At 37.0% G+C, this 24599-nt stretch overlaps 1 protein-coding gene across 2 annotated transcripts in view; it reads left to right on the forward strand.

Moving 5' to 3' along the window:
* Positions 1-24599, forward strand: part of UBR5 (ubiquitin protein ligase E3 component n-recognin 5) — a 141348-nt gene that overhangs the window by 60322 nt on the left and 56427 nt on the right. For both annotated transcript variants that reach the window (XM_089898843.1, XM_022584666.3), the window contains exons 10-22: positions 3955-4071; positions 4156-4266; positions 4876-5030; positions 6357-6474; positions 9635-9819; positions 12980-13089; positions 13927-14039; positions 15055-15198; positions 15286-15397; positions 15649-15803; positions 16064-16261; positions 20828-21038; positions 21981-22107. In XM_089898843.1, coding sequence (XP_089754969.1) covers positions 3955-4071; positions 4156-4266; positions 4876-5030; positions 6357-6474; positions 9635-9819; positions 12980-13089; positions 13927-14039; positions 15055-15198; positions 15286-15397; positions 15649-15803; positions 16064-16261; positions 20828-21038; positions 21981-22107 — 1856 coding nt within the window. The remainder of the gene's footprint in view (positions 1-3954; positions 4072-4155; positions 4267-4875; positions 5031-6356; positions 6475-9634; positions 9820-12979; positions 13090-13926; positions 14040-15054; positions 15199-15285; positions 15398-15648; positions 15804-16063; positions 16262-20827; positions 21039-21980; positions 22108-24599) is intronic.

Raw genomic sequence — 24599 nt, forward strand, 5'->3', positions numbered from 1 at the left:
ATGACCAGTGCTAGACTGAAGGTGTGAATACAGTATTTATAGGGGCTCAGAGTGGGGAATGACTAACACCACCTGAGAGATGTGGCAAAGACTTCACAGAGGAGATGACATTTAAGCAGCATTTTTAAGGTTAAGTAGGCATTAACCAAGATGCAGAGGCATTCCAAACATGTCAAGTATGGGCCTAGAGTCAGGAAAGGTCAGGGTGTGTTTGCGGAACAGTGAGAAATTCAGAATTGCTGCTCTGTGGTGGGAGAAGGAGAAGAGCAGGGTGGAGAAGACCAGAGAGCCCTAGACAACTTGCCAAAGAGTTAGGATGTTGTTCTGCCAGCAAAGTTCTTAGAGAAATGACATGATGAGATTGGTGGGGTTTGGTTTTGTATATTTTTAGGGAGACGAGCACTATTGGTACAGTGGGAGAAAGATAGGAATAGTAAAAATCTAGAGTCAGTTAAGAGACTGGTAGAATTGTTGTAGAAGGGAATTGTGAGGCTCTCAACCAAAGCAATGACAGGGAGGATGGATGAAGGGAAGAATGTTCGAGGAAGTTGAGACAAAGTATAGCATTGGTTTGCTAGTCACCATCTGGTTAAGAGAAGAGGAAGAGTTGAAGAGAGGGCCCAGGTTCCTTTGTTGCCCTCCTGTTACAGGGTGGGTGGTAGATGTCATTCATGGAGATAGGGACTACAGGGGACATATAGCTTTGGAGGAGACGATGAATTCATTTTAGAGATGGTAGGGTGCTTTTCAGACATCCAGGCAGTTAATCTGCAGGTTAGTCTGCAGATAGAAGATTTACACGTTTAAAAGCGTGGCGCCCCAGTGGATACAGTCACTTAGGCTGAGGGTGGAACATCATTTGAATAAACGGACAAGGACAGAATCTGGGTCAGGGAGTACATGGTGGTACAAGGGAGGTGGAGAAAATACTGTAGTCATGAAGATGGGAGGAAGACCAGTAGAGAGTAGTGACCTGTGAACAAGGGAGAGGAGAGGTTCTAGAACTGGTGATGAACAGGGTCCAACGGTTCAAAGAGTTTGAAGAGAAGATGGATTGGTTCGATGCATGGGGCATCGATAAGGCTGTTGCAAGAGCAGGCGTGGCTGTCAGTGCGAGCCGGTGAGGTGAGACGGACGCCGGGTGACAGTTCACTTCCCCGGGCCTAAGGCTGAAGGGCAGGCGGGTTTGGACGGTTGTGGAGGTAATGAGAGAGGGTTGTATCCACTGTGTGTGGTGAGTTGTCCTTAGATAGTAGAGAGGAACACTTCTTTCTCTGAGAAGGGGAGGGGGAGGGGAGAATGGTATTTTTTCATTAAGTAAGTCTGGATGGAGATGGAAATACTCAGGAAGCTTGTGCCTTTTGGGTGAGTAGGAGATGAAGTCAGGGCAGCAGAGTAACCAGAGTTGAATTTGACCACTTATTTGTGCCAGGTACTTTAATATATGTTACTTTATTTGGTTTTTACTGCCCCCCTCCCCATCGTGTTATTATTATACCCATTTTAGAAGTGAAGAAATGGGTTCAGAGAAGTTACATAACTTATCTGAAGTTACCTACTTAATAAGTGTTGGATCCAGGTTTTGGACTCAACTTGGTCTGATTCTATCATCTCTTTAACCAAGGGGTCGAGAAGGAAGTGTGAGGTAGAAATGTTAAGATTTGATGCAGCAGCCCTGGAGAAAGTACACGGTGTTTTTCAGATACCCATGGTGAAGGGAAGAGTAGAATTGCTAAGTTGGAAAATTTCAAGTTTGGTCTCTTTCCCATCCCTCCATAGATGTGACTTGAAAATAGAGCTGATTGGCACTGGTAAAATAGAAGATTAAAATTAGTGTTCTTCAGTATCTATAGTTACTGCAAGTTACTGTATAGTTTAGATTATAACAGAAAATGAACAGAGAAATACTGACTAAACCTATTGATTTGTCTGCTTATAAGTGAAAGATTGAAACTATCAATGACATGTTATAATAAATGAATATCTATAGCTTCCCACTGCATCAGAAACAAGTTAAATGAAGTCTTGTAAACTAATAATACATCAGCGCCATTTATTGGTTTGGGGACCATTTTAATTAATAATAAATGCCCAAAATGTAGAACTTTAACCAAAGACTTGTCCATTTTAAAGCAAAATGGGGATTGAAGGGGCTTAAAATTCCTGTTGTTTCTAATAGAAGTCCCTGAAGGACATATACCAAAGTGTTTGAGAACTTCATCCAAACCTACTTTAAAGCATTATGTGCAATTAAGTTGTTATGACATAATTACATTGCATAATTGTTGGGTCCGTTTTCTTGAGCTTATAATGTACCTGGAAAATAAACCTCTTGGGGGAAAAAACAGTTCATACTGATTATTGGAGAAAGACTATATATGCAAGCAAGATCTTATTTTAAAGAGGTAACTTGAAACTCCAAGAAAGCACTTGATGTTTTAATTGTAGTTTTATAGAAAGTATTAATGCTTTTATGTATTTCAGAAATTTCGTATGTTAAATGGAAATTGTTTTAAATGTGTAAATATTTGAGCTTATGTAAGCATGTATGTACTGTGCTAAAAGTCACTTGTGTTGGGCTTCCCTGGTGGCACAGTGGTTGAGAGTCCGCCTGCTGATGCAGGGGACACAGGTTCATGCCCCGGGCCAGGAAGATCCCACATGCCGCGGAGGGGCTGGGCCCATGAGCCATGGCCGCTGAGCCTGCGTGTCTGGAGCCTGTGCTCTGCAACGGGAGAGGCCACGACAGTGAGAGGCCTGCGTACCGCAAAAAAAAAAAAAAAAAAAGTCACTTGTGTTTCGGTTTGTGTGTAATATTAATATGCATCTTTTGGTTTAAAATTTTTTCTTAAACAATTAGTGGCTTACATTTAAAAAAAGAAAAATCACCAGCATGAAACTGCAAAAAAAAAAAATTAGTGTTCTTTCTATACAGCTCTGAGGCATAACCTGTTGTTACTATAAGTCTTGACAGGCTTCACAGACTATAGCTGAGCACCATAACCCATCTGACCAAATAAGATTGGAATTTGACAGAAACCTAAAAAGACGCCTTTAGTTTAGCATACTCTGGAGCCAGAATATCAAAGAGAGCAGAGAAGTTTTGCAGTGGCAAAAATACAACGTAAAATCTGTTATTGGCAAGCTTTGCTGTGAGATTTCTGGTCATTTTGGTCTTATGTTAAAAAAATTATCACTTTATCATTTATATTATTTATTTAATTTATTGTCTGCACTTTTTATAATTTAATTGCGTTCCGACTCATTGCATGTGCATTGCTTTAAAACTAAATGAACTTTTACCTTAAAAAACAACACAGACACTTGTTTCAGCAGCTTGGAATAGCCTACAGGGAAGGAATCTTGTGTTGATACTCGACTTTCGCCACTTCAACTCCTTAGTCTGTTTTTTGTTCATTTATTCAACACGTTTATTGAGCATCTACTCTGTTCACTGTTCTAAGAACAGGGGATACAGTGGTGAACAAGACAAAGCTTATATTTGAGTGAAGTAGACTATAAATGAGTAAATACAATATGTCAAGTTGTGAAGTGCTGTGAACTAAAGAAAGCAGAGTCAGGAGATGGAATATTAGAGTGCTGATTTTGTAGCTAGTGCAGTCAGGGAAGGTCTCATTTGAGCAGACTTGATTGAGGAGAGGGAGTGAGTCACCTGAGAAACAAGGCAAGAGAATGACAAGGACATGGTGGGATACTGGCAGGAGCAGGAAAAAGGCCAATATGACTGGAGGAGAGTGAGTTCGGGGGCGCGGGGGGTGGGGCGCCCAGGCCACTTAAAGGAGGGCATTGCGGGCTGTGCTGGAGACTTTGCTAAAGCGGTTTGTGTGTTCACATAATTAATCGAAATTTGATGTAGTAATTAATGTGATGTATCCGAATCTTTAGGTTTGGCAGTTGTTATATTTATACCACTGTGTTATTTCCACTTTACAGGATGGAACAAAATTCATCTGTATTGGGGCTTTGTATTCTGAGCTTTTGGCTGTCAGCAGTAAAGGAGAACTTTATCAGTGGAAGTGGAGTGAATCTGAGCCTTACAGAAATGCACAGGTATTTCATTATATTAAATCTTGCTTTAAATAGCTCTTCAAATCAGCATACAAAATGGTAATCGCTTTTCTTATGCTTTCAAAGAATCCTTCCTTACATCATCCACGAGCAACATTTTTGGGGCTAACCAATGAAAAGATAGTTCTCCTGTCTGCAAATAGCATAAGAGCAACTGTAGCTACAGAAAATAACAAGGTATGACACACTGTGAAAAACATTTCTTAAATTCTTGATTTTCTTCCTCTCCCTGCCCCTTTTCCATCTTTTCATTTCTATCTTTCTATCTAACTAGATCTGCAAATAACAAAGTGTCTCAAGCCTTAGTACAGTAATCCAATGTATAATCTTTTTATTGCTGGTTTATCTCTGTATTATAATTCCTTTTCAGAGATAGCTTTCTACTTTAAGGGAAGGAAAAAATATTCACGCTAAGTCCTGGCAAAAGAGGAGATATTCAAGAACTACAGTAGATAGATTGAGGAAGTATGGATATTATATCTCAGATTATCAGTGTGACTTTAGAGTCACTAAATTCGTTTAAAAATTGTTGGAGCAGATATGGACTTTCAATTAATGCCTTAGAGATGACTTTAGACATTTATTTCAATAACTGCTATTTTGATTGACTTGCGTGAAGGAAGTATTTTAGTTTCTAGTCTTATTAAGAGCCTTTTCTGAATTACTTTTTTTTCTAGCCTTTAGAATTCCAGTCCAGAGTGTAGGTATTCCTTGCCCTCGTTTTGACCACAACCCTTTTGAAAAGATTACTTGTTTTTATTTAATCCTCTGATGTTTTATCTTTAGGTTGCTACATGGGTAGATGAAACTTTAAGTTCTGTGGCTTCTAAATTAGAGCACACCGCACAGACTTACTCAGAACTTCAAGGAGAACGGATTGTTTCTTTACATTGCTGTGCCCTTTACACCTGCGCACAGCTAGAGAACAATTTATATTGGTGGTGAGTATCACAGAGGGGGTATTTCATATCAGTGGATGCTTTTATGTACGCAGATAGGTGCTTTGAGTAGTGGAATACCAATAGAGAAGGTCAGTTGAAAGATAATGCTTTAGACTCACAGAAAACAAACATATGGTTACCAAAGGGGAATGGGGGTAGGGGAGAGATAAACTAGGTGTCTGGGATTGGCAGATAGACACTGCTCTATAGAAAATAGACACACAACAAGGTCCTACTGTATAGCACAGAGAACTATATACAATATCCTGTAGTAAACCATAATGGTAAAGAATATGAAAAAGAATATACATATGTATAGAATATGAAAAAGAATATATATATATTTTGACCACAGTCCTTTTGAAAAGATTACTTGTTTTTATTTATATTCTATATGTGTATATATATTCTTTTTCATATTCTATATATAGAATATACATATAATCATATATATTTCACATTTTATATATATATATTATATATATATATATAAAAATGTAATATAATAACTGAATCACTTTGGTGTACACCAGAAGCTAACACATCATTGTAAATCAACTATACTTCAATTTTAAAAAAAAAGCTAATGCTTTATAGAGAGGGAAATTTTCACTTTGGAGCAAAGTAACATTGGAAAAAACCCTTAAGATAAAGAAAAGCTTATAAAAATAATACATACTTAGTGACTATAATTATGAAATTTTTAAAAGGTATAAAGTAGAAACAAAACTCACCTATAATCCTACAACCGGAATGTAACTACTATTAACATTTTGGGAGTATTTTATTAATCTTTTTTTTTTTTCCTATATATAAACGTGTACTTTGCTTTTACTTAATTAGAAACTTAGAGTGTTTTTCATACTTTTTTCATTTAACAGCTACATAAAATATAATTTTAAAGGTTATTAAAGTATGTCATTGTATGAATATTCTGTGCCTCATTTAATTATTCCTTTACTGTTCGAAAGGGGCTTCAAATGTATTTTCTGTTGTGTTTTAGGGAATTATCAGCAACTTTGCATTGGCAGAAGTAATGTATAGGGGAATTTACTGATGAAACAATTATTTGGAAGTAAATATCAAATGATGAATTTCCTGTGACTTTTAATCCTAAATGTTTAATAAAAGTGGACCCAGTTATGTATTATAAACCTGTGATCAAGTTATGATTATTAATAAGTTATACATTTTAATATTATACTGAGGCAAAAATATTAGAGAAGGAATATACAAGTAATACTTAAATATAATGTGTGTAATTTCAGATTTATTTAATGGGCTTCTTCGCCGCTTATTTGTCCAATTTTTGCTTTTCCTTTTCAGGGGTGTAGTCCCTTTTAGTCAAAGGAAAAAAATGTTAGAGAAAGCTAGAGCAAAAAACAAAAAGCCCAAATCTAGTGCTGGTATTTCTTCAATGCCGAACATCACTGTTGGTACCCAGGTAAGTGGTTAGAATTAAGTCTGTCCTGAGACTTCTCTGGTGGTCTTCCTTGGGTAAGTCTCCACGCTCCCAATGCAGGGGGCCCCAGATTTGATCCCTGGTCGGGGAACTAGATCCCACATGCATGCCCGCCACTAAGAGTTCATACGCTGCAACTAAGAAGTCCGCGTACCTCAACTAAGAAGTCCGCATACTGCAGGCAAAATAAATAAATACATATTAAAAAAAAACAACGAATTAAGTCTGTCCTAAGGGACATTGTTGCTTATCAAAATCATTTCTTCCCTTGTAATTAATTCCCCCGTAGGCAGTTTTGTAAATGAATGTCATTTGAAGGACCTGGTTCCAGTAGTATGTATGTGCCACATCACTTTTTACTCAGTAGCTGAGTAACATAGATTCTGCCCTGATGTCAGTTGGTTTTCTTGTGGGACAGGAATCTCAGATTAGCCTGGTTTTAAGAATCATTTGGTACTTAAATGTAGAGTTTAAAAATGTAGAGTCTGGAGCCCCTTGCCTGAATTATTCTTTCAGTTGGTTGGTGGTAGGACGCAGGCTTCCTTATGTGTCACAAACATCCCAGATGATTCTTATGACCAAGCAGTTTGAAAGATACTGCTCTCTGGCGATATTGTCAGCATGAGGCAGGAGTCTTCGTCAAATCCTCGTGTTTCTACTAGTTTCTGAGATGGTTTTAGCCTCTTATATATATATCTTATGGAATGTGATTTTCTAGTACCCCAATGGTTCTCAAAGTGTGGTCCAAGGACTCCTGCTGGCTTCTCAGCCCTTTCGGGGGATCTGAGAGTCCTTCTTTTTCTAGTTACCTATCTGTGTAAGGCTGAGTTGTCGTCATATACTTCAGCTAAAGTAACATATTACAGCAAATTGAATGCAGGAGCATACATGGGACTCCAGCTGTCTTCCATTAAATTAGACATTAAGAGATTTGCAAAAATGTAAACAATGCCACTTTTCTTGCTGAATTTTTAAAAAATGTAGTTATTTTTATAAGTTATATTAACATGGGGTTTATTAATATTAAATATTTAAAATTTTCAGTTTTAATTACTAATACATTAAATACCAACTATATATGACCCACATAAACAAAAGATTTGGGGATCCTTGGTAATATTTAACAGGGGGGGGATGGTCCTGAGACCAAAAGAGTCTGAACACTACCGTTATACTTCTAATTCATTAGATTCTGTTAGAAATTTATCTTCGGGTTAAAAGTTGACATTTATATTCATTATAGCAAGTGCTGCAATGAGTGTTTAAGGACTTTATAATCCCTAACGCTTAGACAAGTGTTGGGTTTTGTGACGTAACATGGCACTAATTTCCTCATCTAGCACTTTTTTTTCAATTCAGCTTTTTCTCATCACTATAAGGTGGTATCATGTTTACATTACCTGTGTCTTAAAAAGTAATCACTACTTTAGCTGTTACTTTTCTCCAAAACTCAGCTTATGTACTTCTTATTTTTGTTTGGGACTCCCATTTGTTTTGGTCCTATTCATGGTTGTCTTGTTCTGACTCCTTTGTTGGCCTTCCAACTAGGAAGTTTTCAGCAATTACCCATTATTTTGAATATTGTTGTTTAGTCTTCATTATTTACATCAGTTGGTTTGGACAGATCTTTCTTTTCTAGGAGCTCCCTTTTTCTTATTCAGTTCACATACTGATTTCTCATGTTTTCAAAGTTCCTTATTTATTAGACTCACATATTAGCAGAATATCCTGGCAGATGCCTTATTAGCATGTAGGATGACATTACTATAGACAGGGAGGGTAGAAAAATCCTTTAAAGATGCACTGAAGAAAAGTTTTAAGCAATAGCTTGGCACTAAATTGGTGAAAAATAGCAGCATATTCCAATACTTTGGTATAGAATAAGATTTTGTTTTAAAGTGTAGAAAACTGGAGGTTTAAGACAGTCATGGCCACATAATGGGGAAATCGTTCATATGTTAACATCAGAAAGAATGGTCGATCAGTTAAGAGTTTGCAGCCGCACCTGCACTCACAGATCATAATTGTGGAGAGTAGTATGTTTAGCAGATATTCATTTCATGTCTTCTTATATGCTGGATATACACCTCCTTGTCTCTAAGGTGCATTTATTTTTATAAGAAGGTATTAATGGATAACTTCTAATATATCTTGCCACATTTCTTTGACAATTATAGCCTTCTTTCTTGTTGATCCTCTTTCAGTATTTAAGCTTTCACCAGTATTTTCCAAAAATTTATGGATGAAACCTCTCTTTAAGTCAACCTAAGCAGGACATACCCTTTTCAAGAAGTCGGCTCTTCTGAACTATTCATTCTATGCCACAGAGCTATATTTAGTGACACACAGCTATTCTTTGACAGAACTCCTGCTCTGTGTCAGTATTTCCAGTTCCTGTACTTCTCAAATGTACCACCTTCTTACGATTGTGTGACTTATATTTAATTATAAATTGACAAAAAACATGATCATCATATAGTCCACTGTCAAATATAACATAATCGTTAGTCACTGGATGACTGAACAGAAAGTAAGATTGGGCTACTTTAGAATCAAAAGAGATTTCCAGAAATAATGTTCATACCTCATTTAGAGTTACTGTTGGTGCATTTGGCAGTGTCACCTTAGAGGTTATTGGTTTTAGAGTATGACCTAGGGGTGCTCCATGGTAGTGAAGATTTATAGGTTATTCACTGCTGAACTCAGTTAACTTCTAACACTAATGTCTACATATTCTTTTTCTAATTTAAGAGAAAACTTATATTATTCAGTGAAAATTCTGGCTTGTAGGAAACAACAGTCTTCTGAGGGAAACAAGTATCGGTAGAGATGAAGTTATGGAGCCTATATATAGCATCATGAATTAAGGAAGAAAATAATTTCAAATTATAAGAAACAGATAAAAAATGTAATTGTTTTGTTCACATTTCACTTTTTAAATAATAACCTTTTTAGTTTCTTCTCTGCTATTTCTCTTCTGTGTCCTTGTGGCAGAACGGTCAGGTTATTTGCTGCATGAAATTTTAAAGTTCATTTTTAGCAAATGTGCCAATTATTCCTGCTCCATAATTTGGGAACACGTAACTCCTCTAGTTTGTTTTAAAATTGTCATCTTGATGGTGATTTTTCTTTTGTTTGCTAGGTATGCCTAAGAAATAATCCTCTCTATCATGCTGGAGCAGTTGCATTTTCAATTAGTGCTGGGATTCCTAAAGTTGGTGTCTTAATGGAGTCAGTTTGGAATATGAATGATAGCTGTAGGTTTCAGCTTAGATCTCCTGAGAGCTTGAAAAGCATGGACAAAGCTAGCAAAACTACTGAAGCTAAGTAAGTACTATGCCCTAACTAATCTTGATTTAACATCAGTTTCTAGTTTGCTCTGTATGTGAAGGGGGGTAACCAAGGAGACTTAGAGGTGTACAGTGACTTAGACAAGTGTTAACGTGAGGGGGTCTTATTAAGATCCCCATGAATTTTCAAAGGAATTGGTAAAATTTACTGTTTGCAAATTGGTTAATATTTGTATATTATAGTTATTCTTAATGTTTGGTGGCCAGAATAGCAGTGTAGAGTTCTCTTTTGATGTCTTTGTTTTGTCATTAGAGTTCATCCTTGGAAAGTGTTGCATAGCAGTGATAATATGTTCAGCCATACTGTCTTAGGCAGACTTTTTCCTCCTCTCTCCATGTATAATCATCTTAATTTCTACCAAACATCTTGCCTGCATCTTGATCATTGAAAGGGTTTTACAGGTTAATGTGCTTGGGGAGGGAAATTCTATAAAGGATTTGTAAACTTTTGGGTTGGGGGGGATATGTGAACAGAAATACCACTGAATTGTGTATAACCCACATTCTGGGGCTGGCTTACTGTTTGGGAGCCAGGTACACAGATCTTAACACCTGTACTTTTAGAAGCATCTAGTCATCTTTATGATTTGGTTGTTTGGTACATGATCTTAAACACTTTAGTAAAGTTTCAAAATTACTTTTTTTCTTAATGTTGTAAAAAATACATGAGCATTATAGAAACGTGGAAGAGTAATATAATATCACATTCCAGAAATAGCATTTTAAATATTTTGGTATACTATTTTCTTTTATTCTAAATTATACAAGCATTGAAAAGAAATGATTGGGACTGTACTATACATACAGATGTTTAAAGTTTTGAAATTTTTTGCTCAAATTAATGTAATGATTGTACAAGGATTACTGTTAAGTTTAAAGATATTCTTTTATAAACCAAAGCTACTGTAATTTATGCCTAATTAAGATTTTTTGCATATTTTGTGCTTTGTGCTCTCTGTCTTGTTTTTATTTTTAAAATTTATTTAGTTTTTTGTTTTAGAATATGTTTATTCAATTAAATGGATTTATAATACTTTATATTAAAGTGCAAGACACGGTGTGGATATTTTCCAAGCACATGAATTTCAGCTGGCACTAGATTTATAAGGAGCCCGTGTAAGAGAAAAAGGTTTTTTAGAATCCTCTTCCTTATCTAGCCCGTATTAGCTGATCGAATTGAGCATTCTTAATAACAGACTCTAGACACTTGCTTTTTAAAGGCTTACTTCATTGCAGGCAAAGGCATAAGTGAAAATACCACACTGCCATCTCCCCTAAACTCCCACGTTTTATCCCAGGGTAGGTCATACTCTTGGTCTGGGTGTTCAGCACGATGGTGGAGATGCTTGTTGATGGCTAGTGATACGTGACTTCTCTTAGGTCATAAGTTGATCCTTGCTTGGCAGCTCTCTTCCTTTGCTTCTTCAAAGGGAGAAACCAAAGTGTTGAGTAGGATGTGACATCCCATCTTTTTTTTTTTAACATCTTTATTGGAGTATAATTGCTTTACAGTGGCGTGTTAGTTTCTGCTGTATAACAAAGTGAATCAGCTATACATATACATATATCCCCATATCCCCTCCCTCTTGCATCTCCTTCCCACCCTCCCTATCCCACCCCTCTAGGTGGTCACAAGGCACCGAGCTGATCTCCCTGTGCTATGCAGCTGCTTCCCACTAGCTATCTATTTTTACGTTTGGTAGTGTATGCCATGGTAGAGTCCATGCCACTCTCTCACTTTGTCACAGCTTACCCTTCCCCCTCCCCATATCCTCAAGTCCGATCTCTAGTAGGTCTGCGTCTTTATTCCCATCTTGCCCCTAGATTCTTCATGATCATTTTTTTTTTCTTTTTTTAGATTCCATATATTGTCTTGTTTTTAAAAATAGGTGGATAGACTTTCCCTCTACTTGCATTGATTGTTTTTATCCTAGAAATAAAAGTAGCAAAATACATTTTCATTGTTTATGAAATTTTGTAAAGAGCATTTGAAATCTTTTTGATGTGCACAAATAGAAAACGAGATTAAAATAGGATGTGGTATTTATATCCTGTGATTTATTAAGTTTTTCAGAACCTTCCTTGAAATTTGCCTTCTTTATTAATACACTTAGTAAAAGAGCTAAGTGAAATTAAATGTTAAGAAGATAATCATTTTCATGTCAGTAGACTCTTATAGTCATGGAAACGTGCTGACTTTAAGCGTGCTCGTGATGAGTCAGTACTGGCTTGCTTCCACTGTCACAGGATTTGCAGAGCAGCCATGAGTGTTCATGTGTGCTTGTACTGAGAACTTTGCTAAGATGCTGGTAAAAATAACGCTGTTTTTCTATGGACTATTTCTAAACTCAGGTGAAATTCCTGGTGGGGTTAATAGCAGATGAGGGGGTTAAGATGATGGCCCTGATTATAATATATACCAGCATAATCTATATATAACAAATTTCTGAGTAATACATGACTTTTCTCTCTGAAAATTGACTTCTGCCTTTTAATGAATAAAAATATATTTTTACCATCTGTAGAATATTATGTAGTTGCTATAGTTATCTTCTCGAGTATAGCGTTAATGAAATAACTCAGGGAAGAGGGATAGTTTATTAATACTATAATTTCTCATTTCAGTTATAGCAGGTGATTATTCTTGGACCATCTCGTGGTAAAGTTTTGTAAGCCATTGCAAGGAGAGTTCCTTCTTTGAACTCTAGGAAATTAATGATATAGTAGACTTTTTATTTACTTGCCTTTATCATCTTTTCAGTTAAATTGCAGTGTCCAAGTCAGGATTTACTGAAGTGTGAAACTTGTTTGCTCAGGAGGCTTTTGGTAAAGCTATATTGATAAATTGAGTGTAGCTTTTGTTGTTATTCCTAGATAAGGCTTATCTGAACCATTGTCCCATGTTGTTGATAGCTTCACATAGTATATTTCTTTCCTATTTTAAAAAATTAAGAAAAATTTGAAGTATGCAATGTGTATCTTTTTCAGTTTGCATCCTAAAGAATAACAATTTTGTATAAGTTTTTACTATTTCATTCCCTAATGAGAATAAACTTGAGTCTTAAAAATAAGCCATTTGACAAGTTCCTAATATGTCATTTTCCTAATTATAAGGAGAATCTTATTTCTAATTGCAGGCCTGAAAGTAAGCAGGAACCTGTGAAAACAGAAATGGGTCCTCCACCATCTCCAGCATCCACGTGTAGTGACGCATCCTCCATTGCCAGCAGTGCATCAATGCCGTATAGTAAGTTTTATGTGTAGTACACATTGGTCAAAGTAAGATCCCAGGCAGAGAGCTGTGTTCAGTTTGTTTCTGATTTGAGGCAACTCAGACCATTTTTAATATCTTTTAATATAAATTGTGTTCCTACTAGTTTAATTTTTTTCAACGTGCAACTTTATTTAAATAGAAAAACAGTATTTACAGTGTTGAGTATTCTTGTTGTTTTTGCGAGTTATAATTTGCTGCAATATGTAAAGTGCATTGCAGTAATAGAAGGAAATAATTGCCCCTCTAGAATATCTGCCTACCTTTGTTGGGACTGTTATTGTAGATTGGTTATGGCTTGGTCACAACTTTCGCTCAGAATTTGTAGAATTTAAAAACCTAGATTTACTACTGCACCTTGGATTTAAAGAGTTTTTTTTAAAAAAGCTTTCCAAAGTACATTTATTTTCTAGTTTTAATTGCTTTGTACTTGAGGAAATTGAAAGTTTTTAATAGTCATGTGCTAGTTTTAAGAACAGCCCAACAGATCCTCCTTTTTAAACATTGGTCCGATAGCCCTAATTTTGAGGGTCCAGAATAAGTTTAAAATTTTTAAATACTTCTTTGCAGTTGTTTATAGTAGTGTTAATATTGTTAGGCATTAACGAACATGGATATTTTTCACTATGAATTCATTTAAAGTGGAAGTTAGTTATGAAAGCTCAATTCATAAAGCAGTAGTTCATGAAATTTATTTAGATATCTCAATTATGTATCCCTTTACAAATGATCTTTTTTCATATATTTAGATGAAATCTATAAAGTTTCTTTCACATTTTCTTTTTGGTACTTACCATTTTGTTGTTGTCTAAGAACGACGACGGTCCACCCCTGCCCCAAAAGAGGAGGAAAAGGTGAACGAAGAGCAGTGGTCTCTTCGGGAAGTCGTTTTTGTGGAAGATGTTAAGAATGTTCCTGTTGGCAAGGTTTGTTCAGAATGTCTAAGAATTAGTTACTCACTGAACTATAATGGTATTGGTTATCGAAGAACTTACGGTTGGTGAGTGCTCATCAGCCCTTTCCTCAAGGCTGCTTTATTTATCACCTCTAATGATCTCTTTAGTCCCATCCTTTAATCTGATGCACGTATCTCCTTTGTCCCTGACAGATGAACTGAAGATTATTATACCTCTCCTTGAGCATTTATGGTGATATTCTGCTTTTTTTAAAAAGTGTTATTTTGGAATAATTTTAGATTTACAGAAAAGTTGCTAAGAGATAACATTACTTTTTGATACAGTCCATTCTTTGGGACTTATACAGTTTTAATGGAGATGATCTTCCATAACATTTAAAAATCTTGCTACTGTCTTTAAGCTTCCACTTTCTCTTCCCTTCTTCCTGGAGAGGGTCTTGCCTCCTAAGAAACCAAGTGAGTAGAGTTCATCAGCTGGAATGCCATTAATTTCACCCTTGTCCTTTCACATTCTTAAAAACAAAATGGGACTATAGCTGTAGAATACCTGCAAAGTAACTTTTCCTGATTGCTCTTTAGTTTGTGAAATGGGATGGTCTTTCATTTGGACTTAAAGGGCAGAGTAGATACATCATGTCCTGCAATTTACAAAGGCCTTTTGATTTCAAATAGAACTGTAGTTTACGGGCAGCTATGTTTTTCTAAGATGATCACATTGGCTTAAAATCAAAAGCAGTAAGTAGCAGAGGTATGACTCAAGTATTCTGGTTTCAAGTCCTGTGCTTGGCTTTCTGTGCATTGCTCACTCTACCTATGTTGTCTGTGGATAATATGTCATGGAAGTAGATGTCAACAGTATATTTGGCGAGTGTGTTCAGGTTAATTTTACAACTTGACGATCATTGAAGAAACATACTCATAAGGAATTAAATGCCTTCAGTGTTAAATTGGTTCAGTGACTCTAACTTGCATATTGATTTCATATGAGTTAGTGTTAACATTTATCGTATTTACCTGTATTCTAGGTGCTGAAAGTGGATGGAGCCTATGTTGCTGTAAAATTTCCAGGAACGTCCAGTAATACTAACTGTCAAAACAACTCTGGTTCAGATGCTGACCCTTCTTCTCTCCTTCAGGATTGTAGGTTACTTAGAATTGATGAACTGCAGGTAAGTGTAAAGGACTCACTCAGCAGGTGAATGTCGGAACCCTGAGTATGTTACAGATTTGAGAGCAAAATTCCTTCTGTCATGCAGGTTGTCAAAACTGGAGGAACACCAAAAGTTCCTGACTGTTTCCAAAGGACTCCTAAAAAGCTTTGTATACCTGAAAAAACAGAAATATTAGCAGTGAATGTGGATTCCAAAGGTAAAAGATTTTGTAACTTTGCTAACTGGCATACTCCATGTTCTATTAATACTTGTGCAGTAAATGGGAATTAGATAAAGTGGTTTGGCGCATTTGGCAGTTTTTGTCTCCTGTGTGTAACATTATGGAATGAAATGTATCTACATTTGAAATGTGGCTAGAGATGTAAAATTTGGTAGGTACTTACTAGAGTTCACTAAGGATGTGTAACATTTTTTTTTTTTTTTTTTAACATTTATGTGTTTCTGAAGGTGTGCATGCTGTTTTGAAGACTGGAAATTGGGTACGGTACTGTATCTTTGATCTTGCTACAGGAAAAGCAGAACAGGAAAATAATTTCCCTACAAGCAGCATTGCTTTCCTTGGTCAGAATGAGAGGAATGTAGCCATCTTTACTGCTGGACAGGTATGGAGGCTTATTTTTGCTTTTGAAAATTTATATGACAACATTGGCATTTTTGTGATGCTTAGGGTTTGGCTCTAGTTTGCTTGTTATTAAACATTGAAGAATTTAGAATATTCAACATATTTTAATATTAAGTTTCTTATTTGGTCACTATTACAAACATATAAAATCTAATTTGAAAATAAATGTAACTATTGTAAAAATCAGACATAACATTTTTGATTGGGAGCCAAACTTTTTAATTTTCACCTCTATTATAGGAGTCTCCTATTATTCTTCGAGATGGAAATGGCACTATCTACCCCATGGCCAAAGATTGCATGGGAGGAATAAGGGATCCTGATTGGCTTGATCTTCCACCTATTAGTAGTCTTGGAATGGGTGTACATTCTTTAATAAATCTTCCTGCCAATTCAACAATCAAAAAGAAAGCTGCTATTATCATCATGGCTGTAGAGGTAATCTGACTTTTGAAACTACTTGGCATTTCAATTCAGAAGGCACTGCTGGAGTCTAGGGAAACAATCTTGAATAGATCATTCATTGCCGGTTCCCTATGGGAACTAATAGTCTATTAGGACAAGAGAGATGCGTATACCATTGATTACAGTGTGATTTAAGCGTTTGAGTAAGGCATGCATAATGTTGTAGAAGTACAAAAGGGAGGGCTGTAAATCAAACTGTGACTGTAGAGGCTTCTCTGAGGAGGTGATACCTGGATATAGTTTTAAAGAATCAGATGGGGGTCTCCTAGATGCAGGATGAAGGTAGGAAGTGTTATCCCAGGCACAAAGAGCAGCCTTTGTGAATCTCAGAATGTACATGTTGGGAGAACATGTACATTCTTTTGATATAACTAGAAGGTAGGGCTTATACGGATCAATGAGTGGCAAGTGATAAGGTGGGAGAAAGGCACTGGGGTGCCTTGTGTGTTAACCTAAGGGGCCTGAGCATTTCCCTGAAAGCTAGGAGGAGAAGGATTTTAAGCTGTTTTTTTTGTGTGTTTTTAAAGAAGATGAGCAGTGGATGGAGAACAGAAGTTTAGAGACCAGATAAAAAAGCTAATGTAATTATCCATGTTAGAAACAAAGTAAGCTTGAACTCTTTTTTTTTTTTTTGGTGGTACGCGGGCCTCTCACTGCTGTGGCCGCTCCAGCTGCGGAGCACAGGCTCCGGACGCGCAGGCTCAGCGGCCATGGCTCATGGGCCCAGCTGCTCCGCGGCATGTGGGATATTCCTGGACCGGGGCACGAACCTGTGTCCCCTGCATCGGCAGGCAGACTCTCAACCACTGCGCCACCAGGGAAGCCCTAAGCTTGAACTCTTGGAAATAAGGAAGAGGGGATGGATTTAAGAGATCTTAAGGAAGTAGAAGCTCTAAAGCTTGGTGACAGGACGTCAGCAGTAAATGAAAGGAAGGGGTTGTAAAGCTTCTGATTTAGGTGTGGCTGATAGGGAAATGAAAAATAGGAGAAACTGGAAATTCTCTGGTGGTCCAGTGGTTGTGGCTCCCCGCTTCCACTGCAGGGGGCACGGGTTCGTTCAATCCCTGGTCGGGGAACTAGAATCCCGCATGCCATGCGGTGCAGCCAAAAAACCCCAGAAAAATAGGAAAAACAAATGGGATAAGGGGAAAGGATGAGTTTAGTTTTGAACATATTGTGGTTGAGGTGTTTGTATTTGTTAGATGTGGAGGCAACACCACTGGAAGTTATTGGAGCAATTTGAGCAGAGATTGACCTGATTTGCTTTACATTTTTAAAAGGTCATTGCTGACACGCTGAGAATACAAGGGCGATGGGTTGGAAGTAGGGAGGCCAGTTAGGAGGCTATTAAAAGAATTCAGGTGGAAGGTGATGTTGGCTTGACCCAGGAGGTGGAATAATAAGTGATTAGACTCTAGATATACTAGATACGTTTTAAAGTAGAGCCAACAGGATTTGCTTATGGCTAAATATAGGGTGTCAAATAGAGGAAGCAGAGGGCAAAAGGTTTTGAAGAGTGAAGTTGCTGTTTATCGAGATGAAGACTGTAGGATTGAAGCAGGTTCTGGGGGGTGAGATCAGGAGTTTAAGATTCTTATCAGATATCCAAGAGGAGATGGTGAATAGAGAGTTAGATGTGTAAGTTGGAAGACCAGGAGAGAGGGGACCAAGCTGGAGAAATGTACTTAGGAGTTGTCAGTATATCTGTGATATACTGAATGAGATTACTAAAGTCTTGGAAGAGAAAAAAGATCTAAGGCCTGAGCCATGAAAATAGTCTCAGCATTTAAATACCAAGAGATAAAAAGAAACCTGCATGAGAGACTGAGAAGGAATTGGAGGGAAACGAATGAGTGTTGTCTTGGAAGCTAAGCAAAGAGCATGTGTCAAGCAGGATGTGTTGTTCAAGTGTATCAAATGATGCCGTAGGACAGTAGGGCGTGTACTGAATACTGACTTTTGTGTTTGGCTCCATCTAGGTCATTGTTGACAGTGGGGATGCAGGCCTGATTTAGAGTGAGCTAAGGAGAAAATGGGAGTTGAGGAACTTAGACAACTCTTTTGAGGAATTTTTCTATAAAAGATAGAAATGGAGCTTAGAATGGGAGCTTATTTACCCTCCATTAGGTTGGAGGTGATAAGCAAACTTACTAGAACTGCATCTAAAATAATCTGAATCTAGGTGCTCCTGAAAGATACCCATGAGCTTTTGTTTAGAGACACAGTGCTCATATTCTTAGTTTAGCTTTAATTGTTAACCTGCTAGACTAGTGGTTCCAAACTGGTAGGGGTATGGGGTTGAAGGAGGTGGCCGTGGCCTGAATGTGGCCCCTAGAAATAGCCTTCACATCATTTAAAACTTCTTGATTGGTTGCCAGCATTCAAAAATCACAGGATTTGTATTTAAAACTCAGATTTTCAGGTGCTCTTAAAAAATTAGAAGATAATGGTGATATTGGGCCATTATAAAAAACATTAAGTCCTCTTAGAGGCTATACATGGTGTCTCCAGTTCATTGCAGTTCCGACTGTTTAAAATTTGTTGCTCTAAGTCCAAATGTTAGTCACCATTTATTTATTATACGGTTTGTGTTAACCTTTCTTACAGCCAGCCTCCTCCACTCACTTATACTTTTGCATATGCTTCTGTAGGCATTTGATTCTATGACCCCTGCACTTTGTCAGCATCTCAAGGGTAAAGATAAAATGTGCCATCATCCCAAGGGTAGCGATAAAGTGTGCCATCATTTATCTTTCTACATAGCCTTCATTTACTAGGGCTTGGTGCACAGTAGACGTGCAAGAAATTTTTGCTGAACTCTCTGCTTTGTGTTATAAGAATAAGTGACAACATACAGTGATGCAGGATAAACATAGTAAGCATGGTATTGATACTGTCAGTGTGAGAGCCCATGTACTGCCCAGCAGGTTGGAGATGAGAGCTCCCTGTAGAGTAGCTGCTTCAGCCAGATGACTGGCTGATTGCTTGAAAACATTCTATATATCACAGCAGTGTGCAGCAAAATATCTTAATTTTAGTTATTTTTAAATGTACTGCACTTTTCATTCTTTGGAGAGACTTTGACGTATTCTCTTAACGTATTGATTAGTGCATATTTGCCACTAGACTTTGGCAAATTTAGTCTTATGTGGCCCACCTCATATTCTTGAACTGGAGCTTGCAATTTATGGGGTCACTTCAGGATCATCGTTCCAGAGTCAGAATGGCTTATCTCACGTGTGTCAAGTACTGAAAACAATTTTTTAGCTGTATTTTCTTGTGCCCTTCTTCCCCCATTGTTACTTCCTCTCATCCTCATAAGGTTGGGGGAAGGGATGGGTTATCTAGGCAATTTGTGGAGAGCTGCCAAGTTCAAAAGCATCTCTCTTCTTTCCTTTGTATTCCCACGCATTCTTTTCCCACCTGCTTTCTTCCAGTTCTCAATTTTAGTTAAAATGAACAGATATGCTTGTTTTCCATAACTAATGCTTTACATTCGGTCGATTAAATATCCCATAACTATAGTTTACATTCTGAAGAAAGTACATTTGAACTCTTTGGTCTATTTATGCTGTGTCTTAAGTTTGTTTAGGCTGCTACAGACAGAGTGGCTTTTATAAACAACCGAAATTTACTTCTCATGGTTAAGGAAGGTGGGAAGTTCAAGATCAAGGTGTGGGCAGATTCGGTGTCTGATGAGGGCCCTTTCACTGGTTCACAGATGACCATGTGTCCTCACACAGTGGAAAGGGAGAACTCTGGTCTCTTCAGCCCCCTTTAAGGGCAGTGATCACATTCATGAAGGCTTCACCCTCACGACCTAATGACTGTCCAGAGGCCCTACCTCCAAATACCATCCACATTGGGGAGTAGGCTTCAACATGAATGGGGGGGGAGGGAATACTCCATCCACAGCATGCTATTTCTCAGGTAGAAGATGATATATAAATACTTGATCATTACTACCATGTCTTTGACAATGAAGTACATTAGTTGTCACCTTTGGGGATTGTGTCTGTCGTTATTTCTGGGGGGAGTTGAAGGTTTTGGCTTTCATGTACCATAGTGTGATGTAAATGTAACCTTAAAGAGCACAAGAGGTGAGAATAAGCTTGGAATAAAATGTATACCCTATGCTTAATTGGTTAACAATATTAATAGAGTTCTAATTTGATAGTTATATATGATGTAAATAAGGGTGCTGTATAAGCTATGATCTGTAGGTCCAGTCCAGCCACTCCCATTTATGCATTGTGTATCTGGCTGCTTTCCTGCCACAGTTAGAGTTGAGTTAGTTGCAGAAGCTGAAGATATTTATTGGTCCTTTACAGAAGGTTTACCCACTCTTCCATTCCTGTCAGTTGTATTCTGTGCATAAGTGTACCTTCAAGTTCAGCTTCCTTTGCCAGGCCACCTTAAATTGTCTCTGTGTATCTGCAGAGCTGATTATATTATTGTGTTGGCCATGTGAACTTTTTGACATGTGTAATGTGCTGTACAAATTCATTGAAGTTTTTTTCCTAATTTGTCTGAGCACAGAAACAAACCTTAATGCAGCACATCCTACGCTGTGACTATGAGGCCTGTCGACAATATCTTATGAATCTTGAGCAAGCGGTTGTTTTAGAGCAGAATCTACAGATGCTACAGACATTCATCAGCCACAGATGTGATGGAAATCGAAATATTTTGCATGCTTGTGTATCAGTTTGCTTTCCAACCAGCAATAAGGAAACTAAAGAAGAAGAGGGTGAGATTAAGAACTGTAACATGATCTTTAAGAGGAATTTTGGGCAATTTTGAAAATATAAAAATTATTAAAAGAAAATCACTGTAAAGAATTTGTATGTACTTTTACTTTGCTTTGTAAAATCTAGGAGTCTCAGAAGGTAAAAATGCCTGTTAGGATGAACATGTAACATGAATAAATAAAATTTTTATCAATGTGTTTCTGTTGCCTTAAATTCTAATTTCTCTGTTAAGTACAAACTGTATATATGATACTTAAGAGCTTTACTGATTTTATAATTGCAGGTGACTTTTATTACCATGGGAATTATTTAGCAAGTTAAGTCAAATTATATTGAGGCAACTCGTATCCCAATTTTCAGAATGTAGAGGGAAAAATAACCTAGTGAGTTGTTAGATGTTTTTGGAAAAGTAAATAAGCTTTTTGCCATAAAGTTTTTAATTGGCTAAGTGAAGGGGGAAACTGAAAACCTAAAGTGTAACTGTGTAATTCATAATGGTTTTCCTTATTTTGAATTCTGCAGATGATATTCTGGTAGCTACGTTTTTGAACAGTGGTTTGCAAGTTTCTGACCTTTGTCTCGTTATCGTTGACTGACTAAAGGATTATAAGTAGTGTATAAATTAAGATTGAGGTACCGATATGTAGGCCTTTTCTTCCTTGGTAGTGAAAGCTAAATTTCAGCCTACTTGTGAATAACCTTATTTTTTATCTTTGGGGGTTGAAAAGTAAGGCAGAATAAGGAAATAATTCACATTAAAGGTCATAGTTCAATCTAGCTTAAGTGTTGCTCTAAGGAGGGAAAATTAAGCTGTTATCACTAGTATGTGAATTAGAATACTAAAACACTTAGCAGTTAGCATTTAATGGCCTATACATACTTCATCTCTTAGTTATTTTTGAAGTTTAAATTGATCCTAATTTTTTTCTCTTATGTTTCAGAAGCAGAGCGCTCTGAAAGAAATACATTTGCAGAAAGGCTTTCTGCTGTTGAGGCCATCGCAAATGCAATATCAGTTGTTTCAAGTAATGGCCCAGGTAATCGGGCTGGATCATCAAGTAGCCGAAGGTAATGTGATTTTTACCAGGAAAGTTTAATTGGTGGAAACATAATCCAAGTACAGAAAGAAATGTACCTCTTTCCTATCATATGCATGAATTGGTGGGTCCTTTTGTTTTGTTTTTGTTCCTCCCAATATCAGCCTGGGAAAAATACCTGACAATATCTAGTTAGAGTTTAGGTGTAAAACAGTAGGACCTAGGATCCTTCAAAAATTTGAGGTAATTTAGACAAGTAGTTCAAACTTGATTCTTTGAATGTGTTTTAAACTCATCATTCATGTTTCCTAGGAAGTTATTTTCTTTAGTTGGAGAACAAGTAATATAATAATTGAGAGAACCTCAATCTTTTATTTTCAGATTGTTTACTTAGCTCAGTTTCTCAGACGTCCTAAAGATCTGGGAAGAAATGAAAGGCTGATGTATATTATGAATGTTTGGTATTTTAAATTTTCAGGCTTTCTGAGTTGTGAGATGGACACTTTATAACACATTAAAAATTACTAGATGTTCGAATAGATGAAGACTATAAAGAATTCAGGATACAGCTGTTTGTAGTTTTTTTTTTTTTCCCCTGAAGGAAAACACATTTATATTAGACATGAGAGCCAAAATTCTTGGATACTTCACAAATCATTAATGGAAGCACTGCTCACTGTGCTAATGTGATAGGTTGTAAAGTCTACTTAAAACGAAGACACTCTTTTGCTTATTTTCTGTTCTATATTCAACTTTCCCTTTAAAAATGATTCTTCTAAAATTGGTTCCAACTTGATAGCTTCCCAGGTTCAAAAACATCCTGAAGTGAGGTTTATCAAAAACTAGTTATGGGTAACCAAATTATAATTTAAAATAGTACAGAAACATTATGTAGACTATGCAAAATGGAAATTATCATTTGTTTAGGACTACACTAGGCAAAATGTTTGGTCTAAACTGGAAAGCAACTTAAATTCTTCATGAAGAAATTAGTGTCTGAATTATTTCAGGTATTTCATTTCCTCAGGGAAAATACAGGTGCAAATCAAGTTGGACTCTGATATGGTTGGTCCAATGCCAGTGCTGCCATCTTTTTTTTCATGTAAGGATTATTTTGAAGGCAAAGACTAAAAGGAGCTTCAAGAGTGGGTGATGTGTTGCTCACAGAAATAATTTGCAGAGTAAGCTCCTTTGAGGCATTTGCCGAAGATTTCACTGCAGTGCTCTTAACCAGTTCAAACTCAGGGCTGCCGGTTGAACAGATGAAAGCACAGGAGTCTTATTATCCACGCCGGGCAGTAGGAAGTCCACAGACTCTGCTTCATTGAAGTGAAACCCTCCTCTAGCCTACAATGGATTTTCTAGGCGATACCCCTTGATGAGTATGCAGGCTGGGATTCATGAGCTGTAAGCTCAAAACTGATGCAATTTCAATATTGAATGGAGTACTGTTAAATGCCTTCAGATGATGATTTGACTCAGAAGTTTTGTTATGTGACTCAATAGTGCCTGAGTACAAAGGGCAGATTTAGTGGAAAGCTTGATTGATGCATCTGATTGCAGGTGTATGTACTCTAGAGATTATTAATCTGGAAGACACATGACCTTCGCTTTTTTGTCACAGTGGTATGTTTGAACATGACTGGATTCTAAGGCTTCTGTAGCATGGATATAACGTGCTTACAAAGAGGAAATTACATCAACCTTGAATTCTTCCATATTGTCAGAAAATACGATGACTCCAGGCAAGCCTATACGAAGAAATGTCAAAACTCTGAATCTTAGCAGCCAAGGTGGTATCTCCTCAGTATTGTCCTCAGCCACTGAGGATACAGGTGAATCTTCATGAATTGTGTACAACATCTTGAAGAATAATTTTCTTTTTTTTGTTTTTTTTGTTTTTTGTTTTGAAAGAATCTGTATGAGGAGCTGGGCATTGTACTTAAAAATGTTCCCAAGACCTAATGAAGAAAAGAGGTAGAGGACAATTTTTTTAAATGACAAGGAATGACCCCCTCATATAATATTGAATTGACTACATCACAACAACAAAGTTGGGAGTTTGCAAGTTCAAGATGAGACTATGGTCTCAATTTATCTTCATTTATTCTTAATGTGCTCTAGGCTAGAGGTTGGAGAATAGCCCATATATGTTTTGTTTGGCCTGTGCAATGTTAAAATTTTTTTTTTTCTTTAAAATTCGAATGCCTTTAGATGAGCATGTATGCCTCTAGTTTGCCATGACCCCCTACTTCTTACACCTGACTGCCCTTTCCTCAGTTTATTTTACTTTCCAGGCCCAGTAGGCATTGTGTTTGCGACCCTGGTGTAAGCATTCTTCTTGATAAGCCCAAAACATGCATTTATTTTCAGGTTATTTGCAGTGCCTCCCAATTACCGCTGATTTTTTTCTCTCTGTGTGTTTTGAGTAAGACACATTAGGATACCAAGTGTCTGTGTTGAGCTTATTTAAAATTGTATAGGAGCATCACCGTGTGAAGTCACCCGGGTGTGTGCTGTTAC

This window comes from Delphinapterus leucas, chromosome 17 (assembly GCF_059928025.1).
Source record: "Delphinapterus leucas isolate spDelLeu-1000000601 "Yukka" chromosome 17, BTC_Dleu_Yukka2, whole genome shotgun sequence".
Taxonomy (NCBI): Eukaryota; Metazoa; Chordata; class Mammalia; order Artiodactyla; family Monodontidae; genus Delphinapterus; species Delphinapterus leucas.